At 39.4% G+C, this 15,713-nt stretch overlaps 4 protein-coding genes across 5 annotated transcripts in view; 2 read left to right on the top strand and 2 right to left on the bottom strand.

Moving 5' to 3' along the window:
- Positions 1–78: 78 nt before the first annotated feature.
- zbtb3 (zinc finger and BTB domain containing 3) lies at positions 79–3,177 on the bottom strand. Of its 2 annotated transcripts, XM_055224853.1 has the most exons (4): positions 2,585–2,689; positions 1,562–2,027; positions 1,234–1,483; positions 179–1,158 (listed from the first exon to the last, which is right to left on the bottom strand). In XM_055224853.1, the coding sequence occupies exons 2-4, from the start codon at positions 2,022–2,024 to the stop codon at positions 189–191; spliced, it is 1,683 nt and encodes a 560-aa protein (XP_055080828.1). In that variant the 5' UTR covers positions 2,025–2,027; positions 2,585–2,689; the 3' UTR covers positions 179–188. The 2 variants fall into 2 exon arrangements, with proteins under 2 accessions (XP_033830572.1, XP_055080828.1); XM_033974681.2 differs by having other exon boundaries at positions 79–1,158; positions 1,234–2,027; positions 2,585–3,177.
- An 18-nt stretch (positions 3,178–3,195) lies between these two features.
- On the top strand, positions 3,196–5,065 carry trpt1 (tRNA phosphotransferase 1). Its single transcript, XM_033974043.2, has 7 exons — positions 3,196–3,335; positions 3,919–4,000; positions 4,070–4,239; positions 4,332–4,509; positions 4,590–4,646; positions 4,725–4,835; positions 4,912–5,065. Exons 1-7 carry the CDS (start codon positions 3,288–3,290, stop codon positions 4,944–4,946), a joined length of 681 nt encoding a protein of 226 aa, XP_033829934.1. The 5' UTR covers positions 3,196–3,287; the 3' UTR covers positions 4,947–5,065.
- A 101-nt stretch (positions 5,066–5,166) lies between these two features.
- Positions 5,167–10,089, bottom strand: fermt3b (FERM domain containing kindlin 3b). The gene is made up of 15 exons (XM_033974042.2): positions 9,937–10,089; positions 9,418–9,542; positions 8,875–9,108; positions 8,402–8,518; positions 8,147–8,315; positions 7,522–7,624; positions 7,306–7,413; positions 7,087–7,221; positions 6,809–6,855; positions 6,600–6,724; positions 6,344–6,450; positions 6,045–6,266; positions 5,837–5,961; positions 5,617–5,758; positions 5,167–5,508 (listed from the first exon to the last, which is right to left on the bottom strand). Exons 2-15 carry the CDS (start codon positions 9,539–9,541, stop codon positions 5,329–5,331), a joined length of 1,938 nt encoding a protein of 645 aa, XP_033829933.1. The 5' UTR covers position 9,542; positions 9,937–10,089; the 3' UTR covers positions 5,167–5,328.
- A 1,126-nt stretch (positions 10,090–11,215) lies between these two features.
- The window catches only part of macrod1 (mono-ADP ribosylhydrolase 1), an 87,590-nt gene continuing 83,092 nt past the window's right edge, over positions 11,216–15,713 (top strand). Inside the window, exons 1-3 of the mRNA XM_033974009.2 lie at positions 11,216–11,695; positions 11,897–11,989; positions 12,080–12,184. Coding sequence (XP_033829900.1) covers positions 11,281–11,695; positions 11,897–11,989; positions 12,080–12,184 — 613 coding nt within the window. The 5' untranslated portion in view covers positions 11,216–11,280. The remainder of the gene's footprint in view (positions 11,696–11,896; positions 11,990–12,079; positions 12,185–15,713) is intronic.

Here is a 15,713-nt window from a genome sequence, read left to right as displayed (position 1 = left end):
AACTCAACTTGTGATACAACAAATTTGAATCAATAAATCTGTATAAAACTGATCTGACCATTTTGACCTTTTGTCATAATCTAGAGCTTAAAACAATTTTAAAAATATTTTTACATTCCATAAGTTAATCATAGTGTTATTATATAAGGAATCAAAATCATATTTGTTCAGACAGTTAAACAATAGTGTTAGCTTATAGGTGGAGGTGGTGGAGGAGGCTGGAGGGAATTAGTTTCCATGTAAGTTGCCTCAGCTTTACTGCGCTTGGCCGGCAGCGTGTGGTCGTGGGTTTTACGAATGTGTCTGTACAGATCACCAGACTGTGTGTAACTCCGGTAGCAGTAACGACACTCATAAGGGCGCTCACGAGTATGTACAATAGCATGACGCCGAAGTGTATATGAGCAAGAGAATGTCTTTCCACAGACAGTACACGTTGGAACATCCTCCACAAAGTTTCCCATAGAGTCTTGAAATTCCTGGAAGTAGACTGTACTTTCAGATTGTGGTGTAGATGAAGCAATGCCACTTTGAGAAGATGGACCAGCATCAGGTGGGGAGAGGGGGAATGAATAATCTGGAAGCTGGAAGTGAGCATCAGAGCTATACTGAGATCTCAGCCCCTCTTGTTGACTGTCTCCCTCAAAGTCGTCCTCCACTTCCATCACAACCTTTTGTACTTCCTCTTTCTCCTCTTCTTGTTCTTCATCAGAAATAACAATGGCCTCGACTTTTATATTTACATTTTCACCAGCTATGCTTGCCTCCACATTTGAGGCCTTTTTAGGTAATGCAGCTTCATAATCATCTTGATGCCCAGTCAAATGTTTTGATGCAGTAGCATTGTGAATCTCTGATCTTGGGTGTTGTTCTAATGTTATACTCTGAATTTGAAGTGTTCGCTGCAGCTGTGAGGGTGCTGTGCTCTTACAATGTGAGGAAACTGTCTGAATTAACATTGATATCTGCTCTCCTGCCCAAGATTCAGCTCTATCGCTTGTCTCTGAGTGTTTCCTTAATGTTTCATTGTCCTGGGATGGTCTGGTGATATGTAGACCAGGTGACAGGTCTGATCCGGGAAGCCAAACTACTGAACATCCAGGAACTGTGGCAGATGGAATCAATGATGACGAGGAAGGTTGTTGGTTATTGCTGTGGCTAGAAAAGATGAAAACACATCAAACTTTTGACAGAAAAAAACAGCATAACTTTGTAACTGAACCAAAATAGTACCTTTGTGCCTCTGTGGTACTACATGGGCTGCTTAGTCCTGCTCCTTCACCCACAGATCCTAACTGAGGCTGACTTTCTGAGGCAGACTGGTGTGGGCCTAAAAGGTGGTTGTTAGGAGGCACATGTGAGATGCCCATGCCTGGTTGGGTCGTATCAGCAAGATCAGGGCTCTGGGAATGCTCAACTTGTCCTTCACATGTTCTCTCTACACGTCTGTGCTCTAGCTTAACATGATCCTGCTGACTTTTGTCTATTGGAAGCAAAATGAGCGAATGAGGTGTTGTAACATTAACAGAGTTTAGCTCTAGTCCATGGCATGAGTTCTCACCCTCTTCTCTTCCCATCGCTAATTCCTTTGTAACACCAGAGCTTTCTTCAGAACGAGTGCTATCTGCCTCTGCCACAGGGCCACGTCTTTGTAGTCTTTTCTTGCACACCCTCACCACTTCATTCATGTGAAGAAAACTGGCAGCTGCCAGTATATCCTCAACAGGAGGGGACTCTTCCACCTTTAATACACCTTCATAAACAAAGTCCAAGAGTAAACTAAAAGCAGGGGCTGTGACAATGTCACTGTCCAGAGTAACAGAGCCATTGGTGCCATTTTCAGTGTTGCTTCCTGGAGAGTCTGAATAGAACATGTGAAAGAAAGGGGAACACGAGGCTAGCACAGCACGGTGAGCCACAAAGCTGGAGTTTCCAACCAAAACAGTGCAGTCACACAGGAATCCACGTTGGCGCTGGGAACGCAGAGCTGACAACAGCTGCTGGGAATGTTGGGGAAACTCCATGACCTGAACAAGATAAAATAAGAATTTGAATGAGTTGTACAAAATCTTCACAAGGTTATGAGATTGGTTAATGCAAGAGTATGACATACAATTTAATATGAGATGTGGCAAAGATTATGCCCTCAACAAAAAATAATCTGATCATGGTATACGCTTGCTTTCAAACTCCCTATATGTGAAGATGCCATACACAGACACCACGCGATTTAAATATCCTAAAATAAATCCATACACAATTAAACAGTATTCATAATAACGACCCTCGCTACCATATCTGCACAAACCATGTTATGTTATGCCTTCATTCCCATTAAACACAGGTCTAATCTGAACGACGGTATTGTCAAAACAATGACTGGTTTTTAGGTATTTGTGAAGATTAGATTACGCAGGTATTCAATAAATGGATGGCTAGCAGTGTTTTGGATAGTTCAGAGCCAAATTAATAGCCTCGTAACGCATCGTTAATATGTTATATGTATAAAGCGCCAATTACATATGTAATGTAATATATATAATGTAATATATATATAGAGTACATATATATTTCTAATTCTTACCAACAGCTGTGTGCTACATGGAGCTATCAGCGGATGTTATGATTTTCTTCTATGGACGCTGCAGATAATCTAACATTACAGCGCCACCAACAGCGAACAACGAGGTCAAACAGCTGCCGAGTGTAACGTGCAAACCGTGGATCTTCTTCTTCTTGTTTTACGGCGGTTGGCAGCCATCTTAAAGGAGCACTACCGCCACCTACTGTTCCGGAGTATGGGTCAAACGGTAGCCTCACAGTCGATCAGTGCACTCAAAATAATAATAATTAAAATAAAATAAAATAAAATAAAAGATAGAAAATCTATCTAATCTGTGAAAAACACCTGTCTCCTTTTAAAAGCCTACACGTTCCCATATGGCCTCTACAACCACAACCGCCTTTGGCCAGTTTGTCCACTCTAAACTTTCCCAACTGTTTTGAGTCTCTCTCTTGCTGACATTCCTCTGCTCACTTTGATCCATGCTAATTTCATTTTCCTCCCAGGCAAGAAAAGACGACCCGTGAGGTTTGAATTTCCCACATTTTTCCGACTGTTACGAGCTCTACCCATGGATCAAGGCTCTACAGCACACGACGCTGCCATTTCCGCCTCTCTCAGCTCTACCGTCAACCATGGATCTATATTTTTAGCATTTAGCTCAGTGTAACAACATTTTACAATATTCTGTTTCTCAAAATCCGGGCAAATCGGTATTTTTTAAATGAGCAGCGACAGACGAAAGAGAAGAAGAGGGAAACATGGTGGGGAGGTAAAAAATAATAATAAAAATAAATAAATCAGACAGCACCTTTTCTAATATGTAGTTGGCTGTAAACATAAGGTTGAATATTTACTATCACGAGGTGGTGCCAGTACTGTTACATTTACTCATTTTATATTTATATTATATACTAAAATGGTACTTTTTGGGTATTTTTAGAACCATACTTTTGCTTCTACTTGCATACATTTTTAATTACTTGAATAAAGGTTTTGGTTAAGTCTATAACTGACACAATGTACACGTTACGACTATATTAAATGATTAATATTTGTATTAATTTCTGATGTTACTTTCTATTTTATTTATTTATTTTTTCAATTTTACGGTCAATCCTGTGAAGAAATTAGATGTCCTTTACTTAATGTTTTGCCCTTTTAATTACATTAACTTAAAAAAATATATAAATAAATACATTGGAACATTACTTTGTACTTCTATTTGAGTAATATTATTTTGTAGTAACATTTTTGTGATCAGAGGTGGGTAAAGTATCCTTATCATTTCCATTGTTTTTGTCACGTCATAATATCTTTGGATTAAGGGTTTCTATAGTGTTGCATTTGTTTAGGACAGAGATGTTCAGCTGTCCAAGTCTTTGTCTTATGTTCTTCGTCACGGAGCCAGTCAGATGGGGTTTCAAATGAGTACAGGTAAAGTTTGCAAGATAAGTAATTCAAAGCATAATTTGAATGTTAATGTGACTGACTGTTCTTTTTCAGATGGATTCCTCTTTGTGGAGGACCTTCTGGCTCACCCTCAGTTTCGCTCATGGTGTTTGGATGATGTCAAAAGAGTAGTAGAGTCAAATGACAAGCAACGATTCAAACTACAGCCCCATGCAGAGAATGGGCGCTTGCAAATTCGTGCTAATCAAGGACATTCATTGCAGGTTCCATGTACCTCCCAAATACTTGAAACATCAAATAACAGGTGTTTTGAATACATTTCTGAACTAAATTTATTTTTGACTGGTGTGTTTAGGTGAAAGATCTTGAGCTCAAGCCTGTTCTGGCTGATTTCCCGGACTGTCCTCCTGAGGCTGTCCATGGCTCTTTTCTCAGAAACTGGACCTCTATACAGCAACATGGTCTTAGCAGGATGAAGAGGTCTCATATTCATCTGGCACCAGGGCTTCCAGGAGAGGAGAATGTTATTAGCGGCAAGTGTGGAATCTACTGCTTTTAAAACCTTAATCAGTACTGTTAAGCTCAAACTGTCTGTGCTACTATTCCTCTCCAGGTATGAGAAAAGACTGCGATTTGGCTATTTTTATTGATGTCACTAAAGCTCTGTCAGGTAAATGACTCTGTGCCAGATACAAGGTCATCCAACCTGCAGATCTTCCCTCATGCATGTCCTTTGTGTTTGTTGCAGATGGTATTCAGTTTTTTTGGTCAGATAATGGAGTATTGTTAACACCTGGGGACACGGATGGAAAACTTCTACCTAAATACTTCAGTCGTGCTTTAAGGCTGAGGCCTACAAGTAAGAACATATTTGTGAAATTGTGATAAACTGACATATTTTTACTAATTTACTAAGACTGGTGTCATGTTTTTAGGGACCGTGCTTCCATTACAATCACAACTGTCCTGACAAAGAACTTTAGCCTGTTCACAACTGCAAAAGGATGTTACTTCCTTCCTTCTTCGGCTTCTACAATTTCTTCTACAACACTTCCCAAAAGTGCTGTGTACAGACTGCCTGCAAGGCAAGATAACTGACTGGAAATTTAAAAGTGGCAGATACTACATAAAATTATCTTACAGGAACCACAAAATAAACAAAACAGTAGGACACTTAACTATTTTTGTCGACTGTATTTGCTTCAGTATGTTCATGTTTACAGTGAATAATAAACACACACAATATCATGCACAATAATAATGATAATAAACTAGTGCAAAGTTAAGTCTTTTGTGCCCTTTGATTATGTGACTTTGTACTAATGTATCATTGAGTTATGGGAAACCCATTTCTAGAGGGCTTCATGGCCCCCGGTCAATTTATGAAAGAGCTCTTCGTTCAGTGTGTTGCTGTTCTCACGATTGCGTGTTGACATGAAGATATAACCCCCAATAAACTCATGAACAATTCTGCACTCTGCGGTAACACAACTGAATGCAATGTTAATGTTCCCCTCGAATTCAATAGCCATCTAAAAGAAGAAAGAAGTAATATTACAATCATGTGTTTAAAAGTGGAACAACGAAATACAAAAAAACCCAACAACAAACACTTCATAAATAAAATGTTCTGTATTTACCTGCTTAATATCCCAGTTTACATTCCACTGCTTCATGTTGTTGTAGCGCCAAGTCTTGACCACATCTCCAACTCCCAGGTCTATCCTTATCAGTTTGTTGGGTGCAATTCCCAAAACTTCATCTTTTCTGCTACCCTTGAACCTGATCAGTTAAACACCAAAGATCTGTTAATTATAATGTTATATGACAGAAAACAAAAATCTATGAAACAGTGTATACCTGACAACAACATATGCAAGGCCAAAATCTGGAAGGGACTGCCATATTTGCAGAAAGCGCATGATTGCATCGGTCAGTGTGAGGAGAGATACATTCTGATATGCATCAAGGATTCGAGGAGTCAACTATGTGGAAGTTTAGGATAAAAGATCATGTACATGTCAAATGAATTTTAGATAAAGTTAATTTGAGCATCTATTACTTTTACCTGTTTTGCTTTATATTTCTTATGGTAGCGTGGGGAAACCAAGCTGTGTGTATTGATGCTTTCATCTGCAGCAGGTGTTTTGCCATGGGAGCCAGATTTGGTCTTTTGCATTGCCAAAAAGGAGCTGATGCTTTGGATTTCACTCTGGTAACTGCTGTCGGCCAGGCTCTTCCCTTTGGAAGCAAGTCGACATGCAGCCATCCACTGTGCATACTGCTCCTCCTACAGAGAGTAAAAAAAGCTTTTAAAGCAAAGAATATATCTATAGTGGACATTACTGAAGTACATGTGGGCAGTACATCTTCACAGCGCAGGTAGACCTCATTCATGCCCTCTGGTGACGGGATCAAGAGACGGATAAGGAACTTGTTAGCTGCAATATTTACATCTGGAGCTACTTCACATCCTTAAGAATAGACAAGTACATTTTAGTATTTCCATGTGATATTTATTGTAGACATTCATAATTTCTTTCTTTCAATGAAAAGTGAACAAAGAATGCTCACAAGAAGATGCTTTACTGAAAGTAGTGAAGACATGGCCAAAATATCCCACCTTTGAGGTTGATCTGTTGAATAGGTTCTCCAAAGGATTCTTCTTTACTTTTGAAATAAGAAATTGATGTATCCTGGAACTTAACCCAGTACAACTTATATCCCTTAAGAGTCAGTCTTTTAGGTCTGAAATGTTTAGTCAAAATATTTTACATTAATTATCAAACTATGTGGAATCATTTTAAAAATTGAGGTATCTATTTTTCTTACCTGAATATTTTTAGATAATCATTTAATTCGGGTGCTGTCATATTGTCCTGAAAAAGATAAGAGAATCTTTATTTGTCCCACAATGGAGAAAAATAACTAGACTTAAATCTAACCATTTAACTACATTAGAATGTACCTTTAACATATAAAAAGGTACATTAATGATATAATACAACACTCTGCAGTAGTAGTAGCAACATGTTAATACTACTATGCTGAGCTACTGAGTGTACTGTGTAATAAAAGATAAATAGAAAAAGTATATATGTATTTCAGACCAGCATCTCGGAAGCAGAGCTGCTCTCTCCCTCTAACTTGACTTCCAGAGACTGTAGAGCAGACTCCAGATCGTCCATGGCAGCGGTGGAGGCCAGTAACTGCGGCTCTGACTGAGCAACTTTACTGATGTGATACTACGACAATGACATTAATGTAATGAATAAGTGCCAGTGGTGACATTTAAGAAGGAATATTAAGAAAAAGAGAAGTCACTGTACTTGTAGAGCACCAAACAACATCATCTCCTCCTCTGTGCAGTCAATGTCCTCCAACAGGATGGCCCATCGAGCTTGCTCATACAATTGTGTTAAGCGAACCACATCATACTGCAAAAGTAATAGCAAAAAATAATAAAATAATAATTAAGTCTGTTTGTAAAAAAAGAGGTCATATTGGTATTGGAGCATAATTTCAATACCAGTTCAATACAATACCTTGGGCTCAATATCATAAAAAGCATGGTATTTAAAGCGAAGCCAGAGCCGATCGTTTTCTTGGATCCCTTGCTGCAGAAGACTACGAGAAGAGTCCAGCCACCTACAACAGACCCAGTAGTAAGTCATATAGTATATATGGTCACATTTTTATACAGTGCTTCTCCACCTTCAAGGCTCTTAAAGTGATTTACATCGGTTGACCTGCTCAACCAAAGATGTTTTATATTGAGAATGGATTCGAATCACCAACCTTCGTAACAGTGGACAAACACTACCAAACTGTACCAGCTGAGCTACTGTGTCCCCTGGCTCGATATTATAGAGCTAGACCAATATATTGGTTGGGCAATATGTTGAGTTTATAGTTTTTAGCGCATCGGTTATCGGCCTTCAATCTCCAGCAGAGACCAATATTTAGAGTCAACCTGCTGCATAAAGAATATGCGTAAAGCTTATATCTGAACACTTTAGTGCAAAAAGATGTACAAAACCTGACACAGCACACTTAATTTAAATACAGAATTTGGGGAAAATAATCTAAATCTGCCATACATATCAGTCTTTGCATCACCCATGAAAATCTCATATTCCCCGATTTATTAATGCATGCAAGAGAACTTACCGGCCATTGATGTGGGCCTTATCCACTACACTGGCTGGGCGGTACTGCTTAGCCACCACCTCAGGAGCTGGAGGAGGCTGAGTCACTGACAGCATCTTGTAAACAGCCTCCATCTCTGCCGAGTCGACAAAATGAGCTGGCATACCATTATACATAGATGGCCGAGATACTGTAAGTTTATAAAAGTTAGAGAGTTATATTTGTTACGTGTGTATTAGTGTGTATAGTGTCTTGTGAGTTTCTGTGGCCACCTACCTGAACTGAGTGGGACCCCAGTCAAGTCATAGAGCTCTTCTGTTATGTCTTTGTCCTTTTTTTTCCTTTTCTCTTCGACTGGACGCAGCAACGAGAGCTCTTCTGGATGCCGGATATCTTTTCAGATGGACAAACGGAATCATAGGTTTACTTTCTAAAATTATGATTTGCAATAGTAGTCCATGTGTCATGTGTTATATGTGGATATGTGTGTTATACAACTGTAACTAAGACACATAGGTGTATTAAGGTTTCTTTATCTCTTTATCTTTATCTCAAATTAAGGCAATTATATCTCAGTGGTGTGTTTGCAAAACTATCTTCACTTTTAAGTGTGTCAGGTTTCATTTGTCTGGTTGGACATGGTTAAGATTAGACTAAATAAAAGCACAAAGCAGATGGAGAATCTGGACTACTGTTGCAGTGTAACTGGCCAAGTTACAACCATGTCCTATTGCACAGAAAAGACTTACTGAGCATTCTGCAGATGCCAATGACAGTTTGGAAGACCGGACTGGAGAAAGATGCACGTAGCTGTACAGTTTTGCCATTGGGCAAGCCCAGCTTTAGAGGCTTGTGTTGGGGCATGAAGACAAGTCGGGCGTCAGCATGGATCCCATACTTCTCCAGGGCCCAGGCTGTCCGCAGCAACCACTTCTGCTTCTGCTCCCACCAAAGTGCATGGTCTGACCAATCCTGTTGGATCTCTGCAAACAACGAATATACACATTATACCACAAAAACAATTTCATGTTAACTAGTAACCATTTTCTGAGAAAATGAAGGAACATTAATATGAGGCTAGAGTCTATGCCAGTCTGTGACTTCATCTCAGGGCCAATGTGATACAGTAAATTGACATTTTAGCTTATCTTTTCATACAGTAGGTCAAGGTATTACTCAAATGTACTCCCTCACTGATTTGCAAAAGTAGATAATTGACAAATTATGTCCTTAGTGAACAATTATTGTCAATATATTTTAAAGAAGCAAACGTTTTACAAACACAAACTCACGTGTCTTTTGAACTAGCTTGAGAATGACCCCACCAACATGTAGGTCAGAGGTCACACTGAGAGTGACAGGGGGAGCATCTGCACCCAAGTCCTCCACTGTGACTGACAGGTCCCACACCGCCATCCTGAAACAAGAACAAGCAGATTGGATTAATTTAACATTTAGCTCAAAAAATGTTAATGTGTGTAATGCAAAAGTGTCTACTACATTTTGTGATGAATTGTCCAGTCTGATAGACACTCCCCATTACTGTCATAAATACAATAAATACACTCTTCCTCTTTCTAACTATAGTTCAACAACGCCCTTTCCAGACTTGTTTTTTTTTTTTTTGCTTATAGCTCTGAATTTGTGAAACCTTGATTGTAAAATATTATGGTACAGTGAGTATAGATCTAGGTCTATACAGAATGATAAATAGTCAAATATATTCTGAACAGACATGAGGCTGTAGCATACACATGCCCTGCCCTTGCCCCCCGCATGTGTCCTCCTTTCACCCATGCTCTTATACTCACACACTTTTTGTCAGAGTTGAATGTCCACCTCGTGAGTTGTTACCAAGGGTCAGAATCTGTGAAAGACTTCTTCAAGTGTTTTGGTGTGTTTTAAAGTTGTTGTACGTCCCTGGAAGCTGGCTGTGGTCTGCGAGTTGCTTGTGTCAGTTTTGTCGCAAAGGCTTGTTCCTTTTTTGGTGTTTGTCAGTTTCCGCTAGGCGGAAATGTGTCAAGCTCTGAACTTTTGACTGACAGTCTGCAGCCTGAGTGATGCTGATAGACAAAATGCACCTAATGCATCTAAATATGCTCTTATAACTAGTCAACTGGAAGGCCAGTACAACAACTACAGTACTACAGCCACTATAATTTAAACAGAGGCCTATTTGTTCACTGTCACATTTAAGATTGAATAGGACGCTTTAGGCTTTCGAGTTATATCTTACTACACCTAAGAGAAATTATTTGGCTACTACCGAGTGAAGCCTGCCCAACTTGGAAAATGTCTGTATTGGTGGTTTTCATATTCTATAAAGTGACGCTGCCATACTCCCAGATGGGGGCAAGAGCCCATTTTTCTTTCTTTTTAGTGTGTGTTGGTTTTGTTTAATCTGATCATTTCTGTCAACTAGACCCAAGAACCCACTGTATTACCACAAAAAAAATCTGTATTTTAACAATATTCATAGACTCACTCAATTGATAAAATAGCCCAATTGATGTTTTATTAAAATTTATATGGGCTTATATTTCATCATAACAATACAGCCTGATCTTGATGTAAATTAGAATAGCCAATATTTAATGATTTATATATATATATATATATATATATATATATATATATATATATATATATATATATATATATATATATATATATATATATATATATATATATATATATGCGCATGTATGTATGTATTTTATTTATTATTTATTCATTTACTTATTCATATTTATTTATTTTATGTGATAAACTCATCATGGTGGATAAAAGCTACATGCTACATGTTGCTCCCTTCATCTCCAGATTTCCCGCGGTCACTGAACTGAACCCCATGAGACTGTTCCATCTGAATTATTATGGATATCGCTACACTTATACTAAAAGAATTAACGCATGTATTATATATTCCTACAAAACAGTGATCTTGGTAAAGACATAGGCCTACACTGGATGTCAGTAGGCAGGCTACAAGTCATTTTAAATTGGTGTTTTAAGAGCTCCCCTTAAACATCAATTTGGTACAATCCACCAAAACAAACATGGCCCACTACTAGCACCCGTCATTTGACTATAAAGAGAAAACGAAACCTTTCTAATGAGAACCGAGTGACAACACCGCTTGAGTATCTCCAGGCATGGCTCTGCAGACCCCCTCTCTGGTGTCTTATAGCAGCTCTCTGCTCTGCGCTGCTGCTCCGCTCCGAGCTTGGGGCGCCTCCATCAGAACCGGTGTCAGGTTCATACACAGTTTAACTCCTGGAGCCTCGTGTCAGCTCAAACGAAACCCAGCACCAGGTCTCATCTGCCGCCCTTTGTACCGAGACTTAGCGCCGAAGTTTTCGACAACACCTGCATTTTGGACGTCTAGCCAGACAGGAGGGCTCCCCTCGTCCCGCGGGAGGAGGCACTGGCTGGGTATAGTTGCCCTTGGCACGGCTCTGGGGGTGAGCTCTGCAGCCCTGATCCAGTCACTCCACACAGGGACGTTTGCCGCCATGCCCCTGAAAGTTAACCTGAACTCTGCTGAAGGAGACTGGAAAGAAACCAAAGGTGAGAAACAACATAATAAGCTTAAATATGAAAAATGGACACATAATCACAGATATTTGAGTTACTGACATTAACTCTTACAAACACTTCAGAAATGTCTTTTAGGCCTGTTTGTATAAGGAGCAACATGTTTTCATTGGTGATAGTGAATCAAGACCATTCAAGTATTTCACATCTTTCAGTGCTTTTCTTCTCCTGCAGACTTCCTGCTGTCACTGGAGGATAAACGCCCATATTATCGGACCTCTAAGTTTGTGCCACTGGAGGACATCCCAGTGTGGACTCCTTCTGCAGGTCAGTTGTTATCACTGCAGTGGCCAGAGACTAGTACTGCTGCTATTCAAAGAAATAACCTATACTAAATGTGTATATTTGTCCTTTCAGGTGCAGAGCAGAGTAGATACCCGCGGAACCCAAAGTTAGATCAGAAAATCTCCGTTTTCAGTGGAGACATCACTACTCTGGAGATCGATGCAGTTGTTAATGCAGGTAAATCCTACAGATAAGAACTTTTGCACAATAATAGCAGACTTTTACTTGGAGTTCACAATATTATACAATTTTAGGGTTAACGCAGTAAGAAAGTCTGCATATACATTATATTTAAAAGAATTTATAAAACAAACAACTTTTCGCTATAAAATTGAGAATATTAAATGGATATGTTGTGGAAATTAGACCAAAACCTTCTTTATTACAATTACAAGTAGTTAACAAATGGTCAGATGTGTCCCAAAGTCCCACCTCTCCCAAAGTTGATTTAGGGCATTGTCTGGCCATTTTTTTTTTTTTTTTAGATCGGGGCATAACATCTCAAGAAACATTGGTAAATACTAGTTTTCCCTGCTCAGTTTTGTTTTATTATCTCTAATTAAAGCCAAATCCATTTAGGATATTGTAACTTTATAAGGCAATCAAAAAATTTACTTTATAATTACAAACAGTAAAACAGTTTGAGAAAATTTATACTAAATGAGATATTAAATTAATTTGATCCTGAGGAAACCACATCTGTTGTTTTAACTATGGAGCGTCTTCAATACTATTTTTGCAATATAAGCAACTAGGAACCCACTGTCTTTGTCATTTTCACACTCAGTTTTTAGTATTTTAACTGACAAAACTACTTCTATTATGAACATGAGTAACAGCATCTATGGCCACTAGATGGCATCACTGACCACCTAGTTGCAGTTGAGCTTTTCCCACAAGACTTTAGGGGCATTATATCATTTCCTGAGCAAAGATGATGCACCAGGGGAGTGTAAAGAAGGCCAGTACGCTTAAATGATGCCTGATGATGAGGCTTTAGCACAGAATGATAGATTTTCACTGGCAGTTGACTGTCAGTGTTGTACCTTTGCCAGATTGAATATGTAAATCAGTCCCTGGTTTTATGGCTTGGCTCCTCATGGTTTGACTAGGCATACAATCACTCATGCATGTAAATATTCACAAGTAATTATGTGTGTGTACAGTAAATAATTGTAATTTATGTCCCTCTGCAGAGTGGCTAAGTGTGAGTGTGTGTGTTTTACAAGGGTTTTTAGAGAGTCCCACAATGCAAAGTGGCATGATATTAACAAGAGCAAACGGCTAGTAAAGTGTCATTTAGCAGAGAGGACAAGGAAAGGTGAGGGAGGCGAGACACGATTGGGATTCAGAACTGACAAAACGCAGGGAAGCAGCAGTCTGGAGGAGAGAGGATGAAACATAGTGGAGCAGACACTGGCTAGTATTTAAATCTTCAACTGCATCGCCATGGCAACAGGCAGGTAAAGGGTACCACGGAGGATTTTGGGCAGCTGAGTCCAATCATCTTTCTGTGACTGATTGGCCGCCCAGCTGACTGTCTCCATGGCCATTTTGTTGACTAAGAGGCTGACCTTTTCACTCTCTGACTAAGTGATTGACTAAGAAGCTTACAGTCAGTCAAGTCAGTGCCTTTTAAAGAGAAACAGCCATAAAAGAAAGTGTGCGATAAATACATACTGAGGGAGAACAGTTTGTCATTTAGGGAGAAAATGCAACTAGATCGTACAACATGCTAGGCCTTGGAGCACTATTTACCACCTGAGGCTAGCATTCAGCGATGCCAATATTTGTGCTATATTGAGTAGTAAACTGGTAGGGATGGAAGGTTTTTAGTCTATAAACTGTTGACTTGCACACGGTTGACTTGCAAACAAACTTACAAAAATCCCTTTTCATATACACCAGATCAATGAGCGCAATCCGTTACGGCCTACAGTCACTGATTTGCATCCTTACCCAACATTGCATTGCAAAGAGGTTGGCTGAGTAGTGTTTGTTGTTTGTGTCTCTCAATAAAGATTGGATTTACAGTAACTTCTATCCTCTTCTCCTCCTTTTTCGTCCCCTTCGCCTGCCTTCTACACTTTTACTGCCTCTGGCTCCTGCCCACTCCTATAAAACACTACAAACATAAAAACCCACAAGCACTTAAGAGCCGTCCCGGTGAGGAGGGGGCTACGGAGGCGGAGGGCAGAACATCCTCCTCTTTACACCCCTCAATCACTCCGTCCGGAGCAGGGAGTGAGATGGAGGGGAGGAGAGATTGTCTCTGATGGGCTTGCTGATTAAGATGGATTGCACAATGAAATGTCGTTGGAATGATGAGTTCTTGGACCGTGTGTGTATGTGCGTGCAAATACTTCTTGGCGACCAACTTTGCATTAAAACCTTTTTCAAATTGATTAAATGTAAATTTGCTTAGCTCTACTGAGCTGAATTTTCAATTTCAAAGTTGCTCTTTGTTTTTTTACTTTTGAGGTAAAGTGTAATTACAGCTGACATCAAGTTCAATTTAGTTTAACCGTACCTTTTCTTCACAAATAAATGAAATATGTGAGGAACATGCACGATGCAAGATGTATTTTATTGATTTTTTTTTTTTTTTGTGTGACTTTCACAGAAAAGTTAATGCTGCATGCAAGTTTGAATGAATCACCAAAGACTACTGATAACTCATTTTGGCACTGTAAAAGTCTTCAAACTGGTGTACATGGTTTAAACGTAAAATAGAAAAAATTGAGAACATTGTTTTGTGTTCCTTAGTCTCGACTCTCACACCTGTGCACCTGACTACATACATTACAGTGTATGTGTGTGTCAGAAAAGCCCCAGCTGCATGCACCTGACGTCACACGTGGAGTGTGTCAAAGTACATATGAGCTCTGCAGGAGGCATGCGGACTGTGTTTGTGCATATGTGAGTGCAGGTGTATGAGATACAGTCACAGCTTTCCTCTGCAGGTCGCAGATAAAGCTGCCGTTGGTGCTGGAGACCAACTCACCGTGGCAACAGCTGAGAGATACAAGATTAGAGCCAATAGTTGTGTGGCCTGCAGGTGACAAACACAAGATAGAGGGGAGCAGTTCAGTTGACCATAGTGTAAGTTTCGTCAAAGATAAGAAATTAGGTGCACAGATGAAGGATGATACAAGGCTAAATAAAATGACAGCAAAGATGGGAACATGCTCAGGAGGCACCTAAAGGCCAGTCTCACTTTAAACCTTCAAAATCCACTGTCACAGACTTAAGGGTGATAACTGAAGCACGTCTATGGAAGCTTTGGTGATTATTAAAGAAGACTGGCTTAGTTGTGACTATTAGCTGTTAGCTTACATTATTTATTCAGGGAAACCAATTCTGACTGCTTTTATACACTAATTCAGTTTCATCTCTACAGTTAATCGTGAACAGAATCAAACTCACAATAGCCCTTTGTCCCATGTGAGTTGTTTTGAATAAAGAGCTTTGGCCAATGAGGTTCTTTGCTTTAATATGACACATACCACAACCTATGCATCAGTGCAGGTTTGGTATCAACAAAAATGCTGACGAGACAGATTCCTTAGGCTTTAACCTGGCTCCCCCCAAAAAATAAAAAAATAAAAATATATATATTGTAGGTTTTCACTTATTGTTGCTTTGGGAGGAATCTATGGTGATGATCAAATATGTGAGATGTGGGCTGTCAACAGAGCATGGGGGA

The sequence above is a fragment of the Periophthalmus magnuspinnatus genome, chromosome 10 (genome assembly GCF_009829125.3).
Source record: "Periophthalmus magnuspinnatus isolate fPerMag1 chromosome 10, fPerMag1.2.pri, whole genome shotgun sequence".
Classification (NCBI taxonomy): domain Eukaryota; kingdom Metazoa; phylum Chordata; class Actinopteri; order Gobiiformes; family Gobiidae; genus Periophthalmus; species Periophthalmus magnuspinnatus.
Note: the sequence above shows the minus strand (reverse complement) of the source record. Positions and strands in the feature narration are given on the sequence as shown.